The 16,850-nt window shown below is 44.8% G+C and overlaps 1 protein-coding gene across 1 annotated transcript in view; it reads left to right on the top strand.

Annotated features, from left to right (window-relative positions):
- Positions 1–16,850, top strand: part of LOC121458466 (gamma-aminobutyric acid receptor subunit rho-2) — a 36,304-nt gene that overhangs the window by 10,023 nt on the left and 9,431 nt on the right. Inside the window, exons 3-4 of the mRNA XM_041667778.1 lie at positions 13,482–13,549; positions 16,337–16,560. Coding sequence (XP_041523712.1) covers positions 13,482–13,549; positions 16,337–16,560 — 292 coding nt within the window. The remainder of the gene's footprint in view (positions 1–13,481; positions 13,550–16,336; positions 16,561–16,850) is intronic.

Genomic DNA, 16,850 nt, shown 5'->3' with positions numbered 1-16,850 from the left:
GGTCTCGAACTCACAGAGATCCGCCTGCCTCTGCCTCCCGAGTGCTGGGATTAAAGGCGTGCACCACCGCCGCCCGGCTATTCTGCAGTCTTTGAAAGATATGAAGAATGCCTATCTAACTGAAATATATCTCTATATATCTAGAAAATCTAACTAACATGACTATAAGCTCGACTATTATTGATGATTATCCATCAACAACTGATGTGGGAGTGTCATATATCAATCTGTTGATTTCATTGGTTAAGCAATAAAGAAACTGCTTGGCCCTCATAGGTTAAAACATAGGTGGGTGGAGTAAACAGAACAGAATGCTGGGAGAAAGAAGCTGAGTCAGAGAGTCACCATGATTCTCCCACTCCAGACAGACGCAGGTTAAGATCTTTCCTGGTAAGCCAGCTCTTGGGCTACACAGATTAATAGAAATGGGTTAGATCAATATGTAAGAGCTAGCCAATAAGAAACTGAAACTAATGGGTCAGGCAGTGTTTAAATGAATACAGTTTCCGTGTAATTATTTCGGGGAAAGCTAGCCGTGAGGGCGGCCGGGTGCCTGGGACACAGCCCGCCACTCCTATTACAACAGAGTGGCGCCCAGACATGATGGGCTAAATCCACTTAAAAACCTGAGAGGGCTTTAAAAAGGAGAGAGAGAGAGTTTAACACAGTTTTTTTGCTGTTTGTGGGTTGCGTGCCGCAAAGAAATTGTCCTGACTCAGCAGCAGGAAAAAACTGGCTGTTTTAAAATGCCGGCTTTCTGGGCTGTGCCGCCATCACAATCTCTGTCTGGCTCCTGCGGGAGATAGAGCTTTTGAATGGAGCATTTGGAGTAAAGTGCTACGGCTTGCTTGATAGCAATGTGGACTGCTATGTGCCTGGAACTGTGTATGGCTCAGGGACACCAAAGGGCTCTGAGGCAGGAGCAGCTCAGCTCCGCCATGATGAACTCAGCTGGTCTCAAGCAGGAACTACCATAATTACCATAATAACAGCGCAGTTAAGGTTTCGACTGGGCAGGACACAGACGGTACCGTATTACCTGTACATGGTGCAACTTAAGTTTTTAAGAACTGCTTAACATTTTAAGAAATGCTCCTGGATAGTAAAAAAAATGTTACAGATTCACAATAAAACAGATTCAGACATAAAAGACCACACTGTTGGATGAATGTACATAGGCTTGAGAGAGAGAGAAGTAAAAGAATATAAAAAATAAAGTTAATGTCTTAAAAAAGGGTAAAGTCTTTAAAGAGACAGAGTACAGATAGTTAAGAGATTAAAAGAAATAAAAATAAGCCACGTAAAAATGGAAAATTCACAGAGAGTCTGGATTATGTACATTGTGTTTTCTTTAAAATTTTTGACTGTGAAGGAGCTAAGTACAGAGAGACATTTCATTACATGGGCTGCCAAGCTAAACCACAATGGATATAAGGGTATTACAATTTCAAAATTTGGGTCTAAGGATATGATGCTTTGGAGAGGGTCTTCTTTTGTTTTCACAGAGGACCAGACCCTGTGGCTTGCATCTATCCCGATATGGTATAATAGACCACGACCTCCCGAAAAGTTCCTGTGAACACCCTCAAAAAATTACTCACTCAACTGCCAACTGAGATAAACCTGGCACACAGGTTACACCCTAAATGATCTGACTAACAGCGCCCCCATTCAGCAGGAAGCAGTTTGGAGAGAAAAAACTGTGCCCATGGTCCCAAAATATTGTTTATAAATGTTCTTTTACATTTAAAGGGGGGAAATGATATAGGTATGAATAATTTGCATTAGTATGGATTTTAAGGTCAATTTTGTTATATGTATATGTATTTCTGATATTGATTAAGGTTTTGTGATTGTGTAGTTCTTTTAAAATGTAATGTATAATAGGAAATATAGGTTGTTGATGGATAATCATAAATAATAGTCAAGTTTTTAGTCATGTTAGTTAGATTTTCTAGATATATATAGATATATTTCAGATAGACATTCTTCATATCTCTCAAAGGCTGCAGAATATGGTATTTAAAATATTTTAATAACTTAGGGCTTTTCATGACAATGAAACATGTCTGCTCCTGGCGGCACCAATCTACTTCAAGAGGAAGATGGGCATTGAAGAGGATCCTTATGGAGTTTGATAGCCATTTGGGCAAGAAACTGCTCTTGCCTGGACTATTGCATAAACTGGACCCAGAGAACCCGCAGAGAGAGGACTTCTGAACTTGCCTAAAGGTAAGACGGTCTTTTGGGGTTCCTGACTCATGAAAGAGTCTGTGAGACATTCTGCAGGACACAGCAGAAAGTGACTGAACTGTCCTTGGAATTTCCTGCTTGATGAAAATGTCTGCTGGATACTATGTGCCTGTAGGCTGAAGATGGATGCCCCAATGGTATAAAAGAACTTTGGGTGACTGTCCAGGCAGCGAGATGTCTTTGTCATTTCTAGAGTTTGAAGTTTCTTAGTTCTTGTTTACTTAGGTAATATTATATCCTTCTGGAGTCTTTGATGGAGTTGAAGAATGAATAGATAGTTATAGTTTTCCTTAGTTATGATAAAAGATAGAATAGATATATGTAGTAGTAGGAGTGGCGGGGCTGCGTCCCCAGCACCCCGGCTGCCTGTCTAGCTTATGCCTGAAATAACAACACACAAACTGTATTCTTTTAAACACTGCTTGGCCCTTTTGCTCTAGCCCTTACCGGCTAATTCTGATATCCCGATCAACCCATCTCTAATAATCTGTGAGCATCGGTCTTACCGGGAAGATTCTAGCCTACGTCCATCCTGGGTCGGAGCTTCATCGCGTGTGTCTGCCTGGGAGCGGGGTATAGCGTCTCTTCTGAGGCATCTGCTCCCAAGAGGAGAGCTGTCGAGTCTGAGCTCCCTTCCTCTTCCTCCCAGCATTCTGTTCTGTTTACTCCTCCCACCTATGTTTTAACCTATAAGGGCCAGCCAAGCAGTTTCTTTATTTTTTTAACCAATGATCATCCTCCATCAGATATAAATATTGTAACTGTAATTCTTGCTTGATAACTGTTTTGCTATATGTAATTTTGCTATGTTAAAGCCTTCCTTTTTTTGTTTAAACAGAAAAATGGGAAGTGATGTGGGAGTGTCATATATCAATCTGTTGATTTCATTGGTTAAGCAATAAAGAAACTGCTTGGCCCTCATAGGTTAAAACATAGGTGGGTGGAGTAAACAGAACAGAATGCTGGGAGAAAGAAGCTGAGTCAGAGAGTCGCCATGATTCTCCCACTCCAGGCAGACGCAGGTTAAGATCATTCCTGGTAAGCCAGCTCTTGGGCTACATAGATTATTAGAAATGGGCTAGTCCAGGTGCGAGAGTTAGCCGAGAAAAGGCTAGATATAATGGGCCAAGCGGTGTTTAAAAGAATACAGTTTCCGTGTAATTATTTCTGGTAAAGCTAGCCGTGCGGGTGGCTGGGTGCCGGGGACGCAGCCCCGCTGCCCTTATTACTACAAACAACCTATATTTTTTTATTATATATTACATTTTTAAAATGAACTTTACAATCACAGTACCTTAATAAAGAGCAGAAACATATATACATATAACAAAATTGACCTTAAAATCTATACCAGTGTAAATTATTTATACCTATATCATATCTCCCTTTAAATGTAAAAGAACGTTTATAAACAATATTTGGGAATATGGGCGCAGTTATTTCTCTCCAAACTGCTTTCTGAATGGGGGTGCTGTTAATCAGGTCGTTTAGGGTGTAACCTGTGTGTCAGGTTTATCTCAGTCGGCAGTTGAATGAAGTAATTTTCTGAAGGTGTTCATAGCAACTTTTCAGGAGGGCGTGGTCTATCATACCATATTGGGATAGACGCAATCCACAGGGTCTCATCCTCTGTGAAAACAAAAGAAGACCCTTTCCAAAGCATCATATCTTTAGACCCAAATTTTGAAGTCATACCCTCATGATATTTGTTTTGGTTCCACTTGGCAGCCCATATAATGAAATGTCTCTCTGTACTTAGCTCCTTTACAGTCAAAAATTTTAAAGAAAACATAATGTACATAATCCAGACTCTCTGTGAATTTTTCATTTTTACGTGGCTTATTTTTCTTTATTTCTTTTAATTTATAACGATCTGTTGTTAAATATATTTTTTTACAATTATTTATTTAGTGCACACTTGCCATGCCAACAACTTTTGGGAGTCCTCTCTTTCTACTATGTAGGTTCCAGGGATCAAACTCAGCTTGTCAGCCTTGGTGGCAAGCCGGGCAATGGCCTGGCTGAGCCATTTCACAGGGCTGGACATTGGCTCTTTAAACTGCACTTTATTCAGAAAGCCTACAGTTTGATAGGACAGTGGGTTATGGCTCATCTCCAGGAAGCAGCTAATATCGACAGTCAGTGGAAACAGAAGCAGTATTCTGACTTTAGAAAGAGCAGGAGAGGGAAGGAGAGAATAAACAGCAACAAAGTATCTTTCAAAGATGAGCTTCCCAGCTGCCCAGAGGGGCAAGATGGAGCTTTGGAATGACTGACGTCAGCAGTTCTCTGGGCAGCGTGGTTTGCATGCTCTCAGGCCCGTGAACCTCACACTGCAGCAGCACTACCCGGCTGGGCGTCGACTCAGAGCAAGCAAACCAATAGTAGCATCAGGGTGCACCTGCGTTGAACTATTGACAACGTCTATGTGAAGATTCTTTTCTACAATGTGAAGTCCAATGTACCCATAAAACACAATATAGAAAGTCTCTGTCATCTCTCACCTCCGTCATATCTCACACGTCATATCTCTGAGACCCCTTTTAAAAGAGTAGAAATCTCATTCAAGAGAGGGTTCCATGCCCATGATCTAATTACCTATTCTCTGATAACATTACCTGGGGGGCACAACTGGGGTTCAACATTCTCATTTTGTGGGGCGTAAGCATCCAGGCGATGGCAGCTGGGTACAGAGCCAGCATGTCTCCTACGAAAGGAGAACAGTAGAGTACACAGACCCTCAGGTCACCCTAACCACATGCGTGTGAACGGCCGGGGCATTTGGAGGCGAAGCAGGTCAAGCTCAGGCAGGCTGCTGCTGTCCTTAGCTCCACCTTCCAACAGCCTTCAGGACCACCACCCCCATTTTCCTGGGGCAGGGATACACATTTTTCTCGAGGTGTCAGTAACCACAGGATATCCTCAGGCAGGTCCCCGATCTTTTCTGAGCCTCTGTTCGCTCCTTTATAGAAAGGGAATAGTCATCAACATATGGGTTCTGCCCAGACTGTCAGAGATAACATGTGTAAAGCCTTTGACGTGTGTTCATTCACACCCTCACAGGAAGTCCAGCTGTCAGGCCTTCCTCTTGGGGGACTGTTGAAGGATTAAGAAATTAATTTGTCTTATAGGCTTTTGCGTTTTAAGAGGGCAATGTATTTAACCCGGGTTTTGGCTGGAACTCGGGTCATTAGGTTTATGTGACGAACATCCATCTGGGGCGCTATTTCACCGGCCACAGTGAGCTTATTTCATATTCACATAGGAGGTATGTGTGCTTACGGCATACACTGGAAGAACCTGGAGTGGCCTTTAGAAACAGCTGTGTTAATTGGGCCAGTGATCGTCCCAGAAGAGAGGGTGAGACTTCTGCTTCAGGAGACAGCTGGCTCCGGAAGTAGTGAGTGGCTGCTGAGGAAGAATGGGCCTTACTATCATGAAAGGTGAAACATGGCCAGTTGTAGCAGAGACTGCAGAGGTGATGGGTTACAGGGAAGAGGCTGACCAGAAAGGAAATGGAACCCAGGAAACATCCCAGCCACAAAGCAGGTTCAGCGGTGCAGGGGTGCAGGGGGTGCAGGGGTGCATAGGTTGAATGCCAACAACAGCAAAAGGAAATGGCTATCAGGCATGGGCCACTCATGCCTGAGGTCTCTTTAAGCAGTCCTGTGGGTGCTGGCACTTGAACTCAGGTCCTCTGGGAGAGCACCATATGCTCATCTTAACCACTGAGCCATCTCTCCAGCCTCTGGAATTTCCTCTATCGCTTGTATTTGGAGTTAACTAGGCCTTCTTCCAGCCTCCAACAGCACCCAGGTGTGTGCCTGTCTCTTTTCATTGGTCTGAGCTCCTAGAGAAAGGAATCACAGCAGCCACCTCCAGAGCCTGGCTTCCTGCTCAGGGCTTGTAGCAGACAGCATCAGTATGAAACGCCAGAATGTGCTGTCAGTAAGTGCCACTGTGTGGATCTAGGAGAACCTGCATGCATGTGGGAACTCATTCAAGTCACACTGCAATAATATCTAGTCTTTTGTTTTCTCCCCTCCCTCCCATCTACCTCCTCCTCCTCCTCCTCTTCCTTCTCTCCCTCTCTCCCTTCTCTCTTCCCCTCCCCCCTCTCTCTCCTTCTCTCCCTCTCTTTGTAAGTTGGGACTGGAACTGGAGCTCTCCACATGTTACCCACATATTCTACTATAAAGTAATATTCTCAGCCCTCATTTATTTCTTTAACAATCTGGCACTCAAACTGTCAAGTTAAGACAACCAATAAGAAATTGTTATTACACTTTTGCCCTTCATTTTAACTAATTTTGTTAGTTTGAGATCATTTCATCATCAAAAGAGGCTCCATGAAGGAGCCTGAAGAATTCTTTGCCTTTGGATAACCCTTAATCATTTCGGTATGCATTTTGATATGGCAACTTCTCAGCAGATAATAGAGGCTCTCACAGATACTGTTTTTCAATTTCTGTGGTAACTAGGAACATGCACTACTAACAGTGCAGAGAGGCCATTGCCAAAGATGACTGTCTTGGGATGTCAGCTCTGTGCATAGGCTTTGAGTGGGGGGTACAGAGGAAGAGGAGCTAATGGCAAGACTGGGGGACTCCTGGATGATAGATACTTCAGTGGCCTAAATGGGAATGTTGTTTTGGTGACTTTTATCTTGGCATGAAGGGGAGGAAAGAGGTTAGGCAAGTTTAGGTCAAGCTCACCTGACCCAAAGGTTAAATCTGCAAAGGGGAAGACACAGTATAAAGGCAGAGATTCAGCCTTTTCTTTCTGTTCTCACCACACAGCAGGCACGGTTACAGGCCCAATGGGAGGACTGGTGCTTTCTGCAAAAACAGCCACAGCTCTGAAAAGTATCGTAGGTAATCATTACCATCCTAACCTCCAAGCTCACGGCCTTGTCAACAAATCTAGTGGGAAATGTAACAGACTGGCAACCGTGTAACCTCTAAAATCTGTGCTCTTCATGAAAACACTACTAAAACCAAGTAAATCTAGGGGGCTGACTTTGGCTGTCCCTTGATTTTAATCCTGTGTGTAGGACCCTTCCCAGGCTTTAAACAGTGTATCAAAATTAAGGTCTCTGCCTAGCAGGCAGATGGGAAATCTGTGTGCCCAAGGCCACACTAACACCAACAATGAGGACAAAACTGAGACCTAGACAGTATAACAATCCTTTGACTTGTTCTAAATTGCATGGTTTTTCAAAAGTCTGCCTCCCAGAAAAAAGATGATTCAGTTTCTCCATCCATATCCTATAAATACTCGAGTGCACATGCATACATGAGCATGTGCAAATATGCAAAACCCTGTACCTTTCCCAGAGGCTCCAGGATGTCTCCCACCTGTCCCCTGACCCAGACGATCACAACATGGGGCTGTTGGTGGGCGGGACCAGAACACAGACATAAGTAGTCAGCAGCTTGCAGCAGGTATGAAGGATACCTAAGGAGGCGAGAGGGGATGCAAGGCCAGAAGGGGACCTGAGGAAGAGGAAATGGCTCTCTACTCTCTCTGGAGCTTGCTAGATCACAGAACCCCAACAAGGGCATGGTAGCTTCTGTGAACTTGTCTTCTGTGCTCTGAGTTCTGTTATTTTTACAGCAATCTCATCCTACTGAAGAAGTGGTTGAGGAGGACAGGAACGGCATGTTCAGAGACTGCTTCCCTAGTCCACGATAGACCCAAGAATGACCTCACTCTTGCTCACCCATGAGGCCATAGAGGCTGCAGTGTGCCCCTTCCTCCTCTTCCACTGCTTCAGAGGAACTGCGTGCTGTTGGCTTTATGCTGAATGCCCATCATTCTCTGGTCTGTTTGGGGGTAGGGACTGGAGGAGATCAAGTGTTTTCTTGAGCGCAGTCAGTCGATGGCCCAGGGGCACTAGTACTCCTTGCAGCTTTTACTCTCTCTCAGACACTGTGATGGCTAATCTTAGATGTCGGCTTGACTACATCTTGACTCAGATAGTACCCAAGCAGCTGGGCACACTTGTGAGGGATTATTCTTCATTGGATCATTTGAGGTTTGGGAGACCCACCCTAAATTTGGGCCACCCATATAAAAGGGCATTGAAGAAGGAAACTTCTGCTTCCTGCCCACTTTCTCTCGCTCTTGCTGGCAAGTTCCTCTATCCTACGACTGAGGCATGCCTTTGCTGGTATTAGAACTAACTACTTCAGGATTCCAAAACAGACTGACGACAGGCCGAGACATCTAGTCTCATGGACAGAGCAGCTATCAGATTCTTGGCCTTTTCTTCAGGAGACAGCCTTTGTTGGACTAGCTGGACCACAACTTCTAGGACATTCTAAAAAAAAAAAATCCCCTTTTAAATGTATATATTCATTCTATCAGTTCTGTTCTTCTGGAGAAGCTGACTAATACAGATTGTGGTTCCAGGAATGGGGTATTGATGTGACATTTCTGTTGGTGATGTTTTTGTTGTGTTTTGTTCCATTTAGGAGGAAGACTGGGACTTTGGGCTAGGAGAGTGACTGAATGCTGTAAACAGAGTTTAAGGGGCCATCCTAACAGGAGCTTGGAGTGTGGTGTACTGAGAGCGATGTGGGTCTCTGGAGGCCCAGCTCAGGAAGCTTCAGAGGGGAACAATATTAACAACTGGGCTAAGAACCATTCATGTCTTTTGGCAAAGACTGTGGATGCTTTTTGTCCTTGTCCTAAAAATTTGCCTGAAAATTGAAAGAATGACAGACTAATTTCCCTGGCAGCCTAATCTGACTGTTCCATACAGGTCTCCAAGGAGAAAGAACAGGCTGAGCAAGAAGAAAATTGAAGTGTACAGTGGAGGAGAACAAGAGCACCAGAAAATTCAATGTTGGAGCCAAAACTTGGGCTGAAAAAGCTAAGGAGAGGCCCCGTGGGAAATGGGATACAGGGCGTGGGGAGCAGGGCCCTCAGGACAAGACTCTAGTCAGATAATCCTGTAATTTGGGGTGGGGGGGGAAGGCTTGAGGAATATTTTGTTCCTTAGGAGCAACGGATCAAACGTAATTCAAAGCGGCGCCAGGCTCCAACCCAAGCACATAGCCAAACATGGCAACTTCAGCCACGTAGTTCTGGCTTTAGTTTCAGGAAGGACAATGAGTAAAGGGGTTGTGGAATCTTCCCCAGCGGTTAAGGATGGCTGCTGAAGCCAGGCATGTGGCAGGGGAATCCTTGCATGGAGGCCCCACGATGCCACTGTGTGAGGATGTGAAGGTGAAATCTGTGATCTGTTAGTGATCTCCTGATGTTGGAGATGCCAAAGCTGAGGGATGTCTGCCAGGGAGACAGGAAGTGGGAGCAGCCAAAGAGCGAGTATTTTGCAGTCAGCGAAACTGAAAGAGCAAAGTCATCTAAGCCCTTGACATCAGATATGTGGTTACAAGATTTGAAGTTTGCTTGGCCAGGTTTTGGCCTTGCTTTGGTTCCTCCTCATGCTCCATTCTTTCCTTTCTGTAGGCCCATATTTCTACATTGTGTGATAGCCAATCTCTCAGGCCATACTTAGTACCTGAGGTGGTCATCCACCCTTCCAGACAGGCTGTCGCTACCCTACCAAAGGGTCAGGATGTTGTTTTGCTCCTTTCTTTGTGATTTGGAGGATGCCTGAGAAAAGGTGCTAAGTCAGCCTACGTGACAGCTAGCACACAGAGCAGGAAGACTTGACAGCAGGCACAGGTAGATGTGGACGTGACTAAAAGCCATTCACCTGGTTGCCTAGGAAACAGAATGCTAATGTATTTCCCCCTCAGCTTACGTTTTGGTATAAAGGCTGTTTGAAGAATAAACGGGGAATTTTCAGGATGTGAACTCAGGATTCAGTGAGGGACCACTGAGAATCTCCCTCCTGATGAAGCCATGTGAGTTGTGTCTTTATTCCTGCACCTCCACGCTGGTCCAGAGAAATAATTTATGGTCCTGGCTGCCACCGGACCCCAATACCTTTTGGAATGGTAATGTATATTATGTGCAAAAGTATGTTGGATGTATATGATTTGCTTTTTGATTATACAGAAGGTTCCAATTAAGAAACTGCCTCCGGTCTCAAAAAAGACTATGGATTTGTAAAGTGTGTTGAGACTGTGAAAGACTATGGGACTTTTGAAGTTGGACTAAATTCATTTTCCATTATGCGTTGACCAGGAGCCTATGAGGCCAGGGAATGAAGTGTGGTAGTTTCAATAAGAATGGTCCTCACAGGCTGATATGTTTAGTTGGTGAAACTATTTAGAAAGGATTAGGACTCATGTCCTTGTTGGAGGAGGTATGTCACTGGGGGTGAGTTTTGAGGTTTCAAAAAGGCATGTTTTTCCCAGTGAGCGAGCTCTCTTGTCTTGTGTTTGGAGGTCAGGGTATGAGCTCTCAGCTAAAGGCCTCAGTGCCACACCTGGGTAGGTGCCTGTTGCTACACTGCCTCCAGTGTTTGTCACGGACTTTAACCTTCTGCAGTATTAGACCCAAATTAAACGTTCCTTTTATAAGTTGCCTTCATCATGGTGTCTTATCATGGCAACAGAAAAAGTGACAAAGAGAGACACTGACATGATTTGAAGCTGAACTGTACATGAAGTTCTGTCCATTAAGGTGAAGTTTGAGCTATTGTCACCACTAAGGTGTGGTCTTTAGGAAGGTAGTATACAGCAGCTATATTGGTGGCTCTGGACTCTAGTCTCTTTCCTTGAGCCCCCCAAAATCATCAAAAGCACCACATACACCCCTAGTTCCCTCCAGAACTGACAAATGCTCCCAGGAGAAGCAGAACCTAATACCAGACACCCCCCTTGCTGTGGAATATTATTTGAAGATGTGTTATGTTTGTTTACACTGTGGAATATTTTTTTGATGGTGCAAATATGCATTGCATTCTTTTATGTTTTATTTGTTTAACTCTGTGAAGCTGTGTTACTTTGCTGACCTAAAACACCTGATTGGTCTAATAAAGAGCTGAATGGCCAATAGCAAGGCAGGAGCAAGGCTAGGCAGGGCTGGCAAAGAGAGAGAATAAGCAGAAGAAATTGGTGAAGAAAAGATTGGGGAGCAAGAAAAGGAGAAGGAGGAGGAGGACATCAGGGGTCAGCCACCCAGCCAGCATGAGTAAGAAGTAAACATCAGGGGCCAGTCACTCAGCTACACAGCAAGCCATGAGTAAGAAGGAAAGAAAGGTATATAAAATAGAGAAAGATAAAGGTCAAGAGGCAAAAGATAGACAGGATAATTTAAGAAAAACTGGCTGGAGATAAGCCAAGCTAAGGCTGGGTATTCATAAGAAAGAAAAAGCCTCTGTGTGGTTTATTTGGGAGCTAGATGGCGGGCCTGCCAAAGAAGAAAGAACCAAAAGAGTCAGAGTTAAAAAACCAACAACACCCCCTCTGTGGTCCCTGTTTCCCTCTAACATTGCCCCCATAATCCTGTGCAACTTTGTTAACTGATGTCTTCACAAAGAAGAGGGCATACTGGGCTATAAGTCAGGGGCAGAGTTCTTGCCTACCATAGAGGAGGCTCTGGGTTTGTCCCCAGCAACGCTTAACTTCCTACTGTTAACTACAGAACCTCTTGATTCTTCCCAATGATAGAGCCAGGTTTATAGCTCAGCGGTGGAGTCTTTGTCCAGCATGTGTAAGAGCACAGGTTTAATTCTGAGTACTACACCTACATACAAAGTCCCAACGTTAAAACAAATACTTAGTTCCTAAATAAAGACAACTTAAAGATGACATACGATCTTTTAAAATTTAGTGCCAGAGGCCTGGAGTAGAAAGTCAGTGGTTAAGAATATTGCCTGGGAGAGGGAGGAGAGGAGAGAGGGAGACTGGGATTGGTATATAGAAAATAAATAAATAAATAAATAAATAAGCTCTAGTTTAAAAAAGAATATTGGCTGCTCTTGGAGAGAGCTGGGGGTTCGCTCCTCAGCACCCACATGGAGACTAACAACCATCTGCAAATCCAGTCCCAGGTCATTTGACTCCCAGCAAAACACACATGCACATAAAAACAAACAAACCTTAAAGTTTAGTGCTGGATGCTGTTGTTGGTCTGTTAGGAGCTTAGCTTCCATGTCCTAAGTGAGGTTGGCTTGTGATTTTGCCTTTTTCGTTCTTGTTTTGACTTCATAAAATAAGCTGATGTTTTTGGATGTCTCTTTTGGTTTCATAAACATTGTTCCTATATCTTCCAGGAGAATGTATAGAAGGATGCTAATTCCTCCTAAACCCTTGGTGCTTTGCTGCTAAAGCCTTCTGAACCTGTTATATTTTTGGGGGAAATTTTAAATCACAGACCCAACCTTGCCTACCTCTTTAGAGCAGCTGTTTGGCTATGGGTGTAAAGATGTTAACTGTGATTGACAGATGCCAAGTTCTTATTTTTTCTCCTTTTTTAAATATTAAAAAATATTGTAAAAATTTTTATTAAAAAAAATTGAGACCTGGCCAGCTAAGTTGCCAAGGTTGGCCTCAAAATGCGATCTTTCCGTCTTAGTGTTCTGACTAGCTGGGATTACAGGCATGCACCACTATGTCTGACCTCATTAATATCAAAATCATTTAAAAGATTTTTCTCTTCAGTATACATTGATTAAAAAGTGCACAAACCACGTGCTCTGTTCAACAACTTCTCACTAAATAAACTCACCAATGTAACTCTCATCCAGCTCAAGAAAAAGACACGACCCCTAGATAAACAGTTTTAGAAATCTGGCCATGGAGTCTTACCCGGTGCACGAGAACCTTCACAGTGTTGTTTTGCGCTGTGATCTAACTTGGTAGAGAACTCATCCCATACCAGACTGAAAGCTACCAGAGGGCAGGACTCCTGCTGTACGTTAGCTTCTCTGTAGGAAGGTGATTCAACCTTGGGTCAGTCAGGGACCACGATCTCCACTCAGGCACTGTGGTCACACCGTTGCTTCCAGTTCCGCTGCAGATACAGCCCAGGATAGAGGCATAGTCCAGTTTGTAACTTGCCCAGCAAGCACAGAGAACATTCCCTTCAGCTTGGGAGCAGTGTGGGCTGGCGCCCCGGTCTCTGACCTCAGTGATAAAGCATAGGCATTTTATAGATCAGGGGTGAGCAGTAAGCACCCCACATAGAAATCTGAGTCCTGCTTTACCCCTGAGGCGACCCTCACTCCACAGGGAAGCTGCTGGGTTGTCCCTCTACCCCAGATAGAGAGGACTGTGTCTTACTCAGCTGTCTCTGCTCTCCCACAGGCCCGGCCATCCCTGTGGGTGTGGACGTGCAGGTGGAGAGTCTGGACAGCATCTCCGAGGTGGACATGGTAGGCACTGCCCCGGGCTGACCTCATCGGTGAGGGATCACACTTTTGAGATGCCAAGAGCATGGAGGCCTCTGGGGTGCAGGTTGTGACTGTGAAAGCAGAAGGTGACCAGATTGGATCTTGGGGGTAGCTGACCCGGGTACAGTAACATCTAGAGTAGGGTTATTGTTTCTACTGGAAATATTAGTTGGGGACTGAAGCCCATATCTGCCTTTTGAAAGTCTACTGCGAGTAATAACATGCAAGGGGCCCAAGGAATCACACTTGGAGGAGTGCTGGAGATGGCTTTCTGATTGAAATCCTTCAAGGATCTGATTTTCCATTCTTGTGTGAGCACAGCTCCCAGCCTTCCGTGGCAGCCCCTCCCCACCCTCAATGTTCATCCCGTCTTTTGACTCTCTTGAGGAGGTTCCCTCACCTTGAAGGGGAGCTTGCCCCTCCACGCCTTCAGTCCTCTTTATGTTCATTCTGTTAGTTTGCAAACTTTCCCCTCTGTCCTCCATAGTAAATGTGCACCTGTCTCGGAATTTATTGCTCCAGTTTTCCAGTGAGAACGTATTTTTAATAGTTCTGGCAACTGCACCTAGGAGCTTGCATGAGTTAAAGAAGTGCTCTACACAGGACTACATCCCCAGCCTGCATCTAGCAGGCATTTATTGAGCGCTTACTGGTAAATGTGCCTTGCTAAACATTCAATTCAATGGCGTGATAATTCAGTGTGTGAAGAACACAGTTCTGCCTTCGAGGATCTCACAGTCCAGTGCCAGAAATCTTCATAAGAGGGACACCTGACTGTCCAGGTTTCTGTCACTGACCACTCATCTGAAACCTGTTGAGCAGTGTTGGAAGCCAGCTACATCTCCCCGAGCTGCCTCTGGGAAGAGACTTCTGCAGTCTTTGCGGTGACTTGACAGCTCTCAGTTTATAACCCTTGGCTCTTTCAGGCTCTTTGTCACATAGTCTGCTGATCTAAATCATGTGATAGGGAACTTCCCACACCTTCAAGGGTTCCGAAAAGTCTAATCTTCCCTTTGTTCAGGGCATTGGTTTGAGACTTTGGAGGGAGGTTGCTGGGGAGGTGGCCTAGAAGGACTCTTCTGAAAAGGCTCCTCTGACCCACCCTTTTCACATCCCCTCCTTCCCTCTGGCTTTGACCCCTCCCCTTCTCCTTTTCCTTTCTCATTCTTACTCTTTTTTTTTAATTTTTTATTTTTTTGGATTTTCGAGACAGGGTTTCTCCGTAGCTTTTGGTTCCTGTCCTGGCACTAGCTCTTGTAGTCCAGGCTGGCCTCGAACTCACAGAGATCCGCCTGCCTCTGCCTCCCGAGTGCTGGGATTAAAGGCATGCGCCACCACCGCCCGGCTCTCATTCTTACTCTTAATGAAGTTCCTCAGGTTTCTAAGGGAAGCCTCCCCTTCCCTTTAAGGTCCGTCACGTTTAGAGCTCCATTTATTATACTGTTCCTAATGCTCTTCCTCCAACCCTGTGTCTTAGTTATGGCCTTGAGGCTCTTCTAAGAAAATTCACTGATGGGAATTGTGACACCTTTCTTTCCCAACTGACTGCTAGTGCTCATCTTTTATTCTAGTAAGAAGCCCTGTGCATGGGGACCTCATGAAAAAGACCAGGGTTTCACTGTACCCTGCTGGGCTGTGGTCAGGCTGTGGTACCATAGCTGTTTTCAGATACAAAAATGAGTCAATCTCTTCCCAATTGCCACAGTGCCATCATGTTGACCATCATATTGGCCATTGTGCTCAGGGCCACAGAGTCATCACTCTGAATCTGGAAGCAGGTTTGGTGTGTTCTGCAGTAGAGGAAGATGGGTATTCTGCAGTAGAGGAAGATGGGTATTCTGCAGTAGAGGATGATGGGTATTCTGCAGTAGAGGATGATGGGTATTCTGCAGTAGAGGATGATGGGTATTCTGCAGTAGAGGATGATGGGTATTCTGCAGTAGAGGAAGATGGGTATTCTGCAGTAGATGATGATGGGTATTCTGCAGTAGAGGGTGATGGGTATTCTGCAGTAGATGATGATGGGTATTCTGCAGTAGAGGATGATGGGTATTCTGCAGTAGAGGATGATGGGTATTCTGCAGTAGATGATGATGGGTATTCTGCAGTAGATGATGATGGGTATTCTACAGTAGATGATGATGGGTATTCTGCAGTAGAGGATGATGGGTATTCTGCAGTAGAGGATGATGGGTATTCTACAGTAGATGATGATGGGTATTCTGCAGTAGAGGATGATGGGTATTCTGCAGTAGAGGATGATGGGTATTCTGTAGTGGAGGATGATGGGTATTCTGCAGTAATGGATGATGGGTATTCTACAGTAGATGATGATGGGTATTCTGCAGTAGAGGGTGATGGGTATTCTGTAGTAGAGGATGTTGGGTATTCTGTAGTGGAGGATGATGGGTATTCTGCAGTAATGGATGATGGGTATTCTACAGTAGAGGATGTTGGGTATTCTGCAGTAGAGGATGATGGGTATTCTGCAGTAGAGGATGATGGGTATTCTGCAGTAGAGGGTGATGGGTATTCTGCAGTAGAGGATGATGGGTATTCTACAGTAGATGATGATGGGTATTCTGCAGTAGAGGATGATGGGTATTCTACAGTAGATGATGATGGGTATTCTACAGTAGAGGATGATGGGTATTCTGCAGTAGAGGATTTTGGGTATTCTATATTGGAGGATAATGGGTCAGTTGCAGGGAGGGATGCTCTCTAAGCGGTTCTATTTAAAGAGCTTCTGGCTTCTTCCCTGGTTCCCAGGACTTCACAATGACACTGTACCTGAGGCATTACTGGAAGGACGAGAGGCTGGCCTTCTCCAGCACCAGCAACAAGAGCATGACCTTTGATGGCAGGCTTGTGAAGAAGATCTGGGTTCCCGACGTCTTCTTTGTTCACTCCAAAAGGTCCTTCATTCATGATACCACCACTGACAACATCATGCTGAGAGTGTTCCCCGACGGCCACGTGCTCTACAGCATGAGGTAACCGTCCTGGGGCCATTATTCCTGTCCAGTCCAGGGTGTCTCGTCGGCTCCTTTAGCCCTGGTGAGTGTCTCTGTAGGAGGGCCTGTGGGCTGGCACAAGCCTTTTGATGCCACTCAGTCTGACTCCACCCCTGCAGATGGCAACTTCCTCTTTGCTGGGGTCTCACACTTGAGCTAAAAGACTAGTTTGGCCAGACTTGACGGGAACAATGACCTTTTATCCCTTAGACTCTAGTTGATTGCTAATAATAATTTAAAATGATCAACAGTAGCTGCTGTTTATTAAG

Source organism: Microtus oregoni, unplaced genomic scaffold (assembly GCF_018167655.1).
Source record: "Microtus oregoni isolate MIOR12 unplaced genomic scaffold, Mior012 000017F_ref0000208, whole genome shotgun sequence".
Lineage (NCBI taxonomy): Eukaryota > Metazoa > Chordata > Mammalia > Rodentia > Cricetidae > Microtus > Microtus oregoni.
This window is presented reverse-complemented; position numbering and strand designations above follow the sequence as displayed.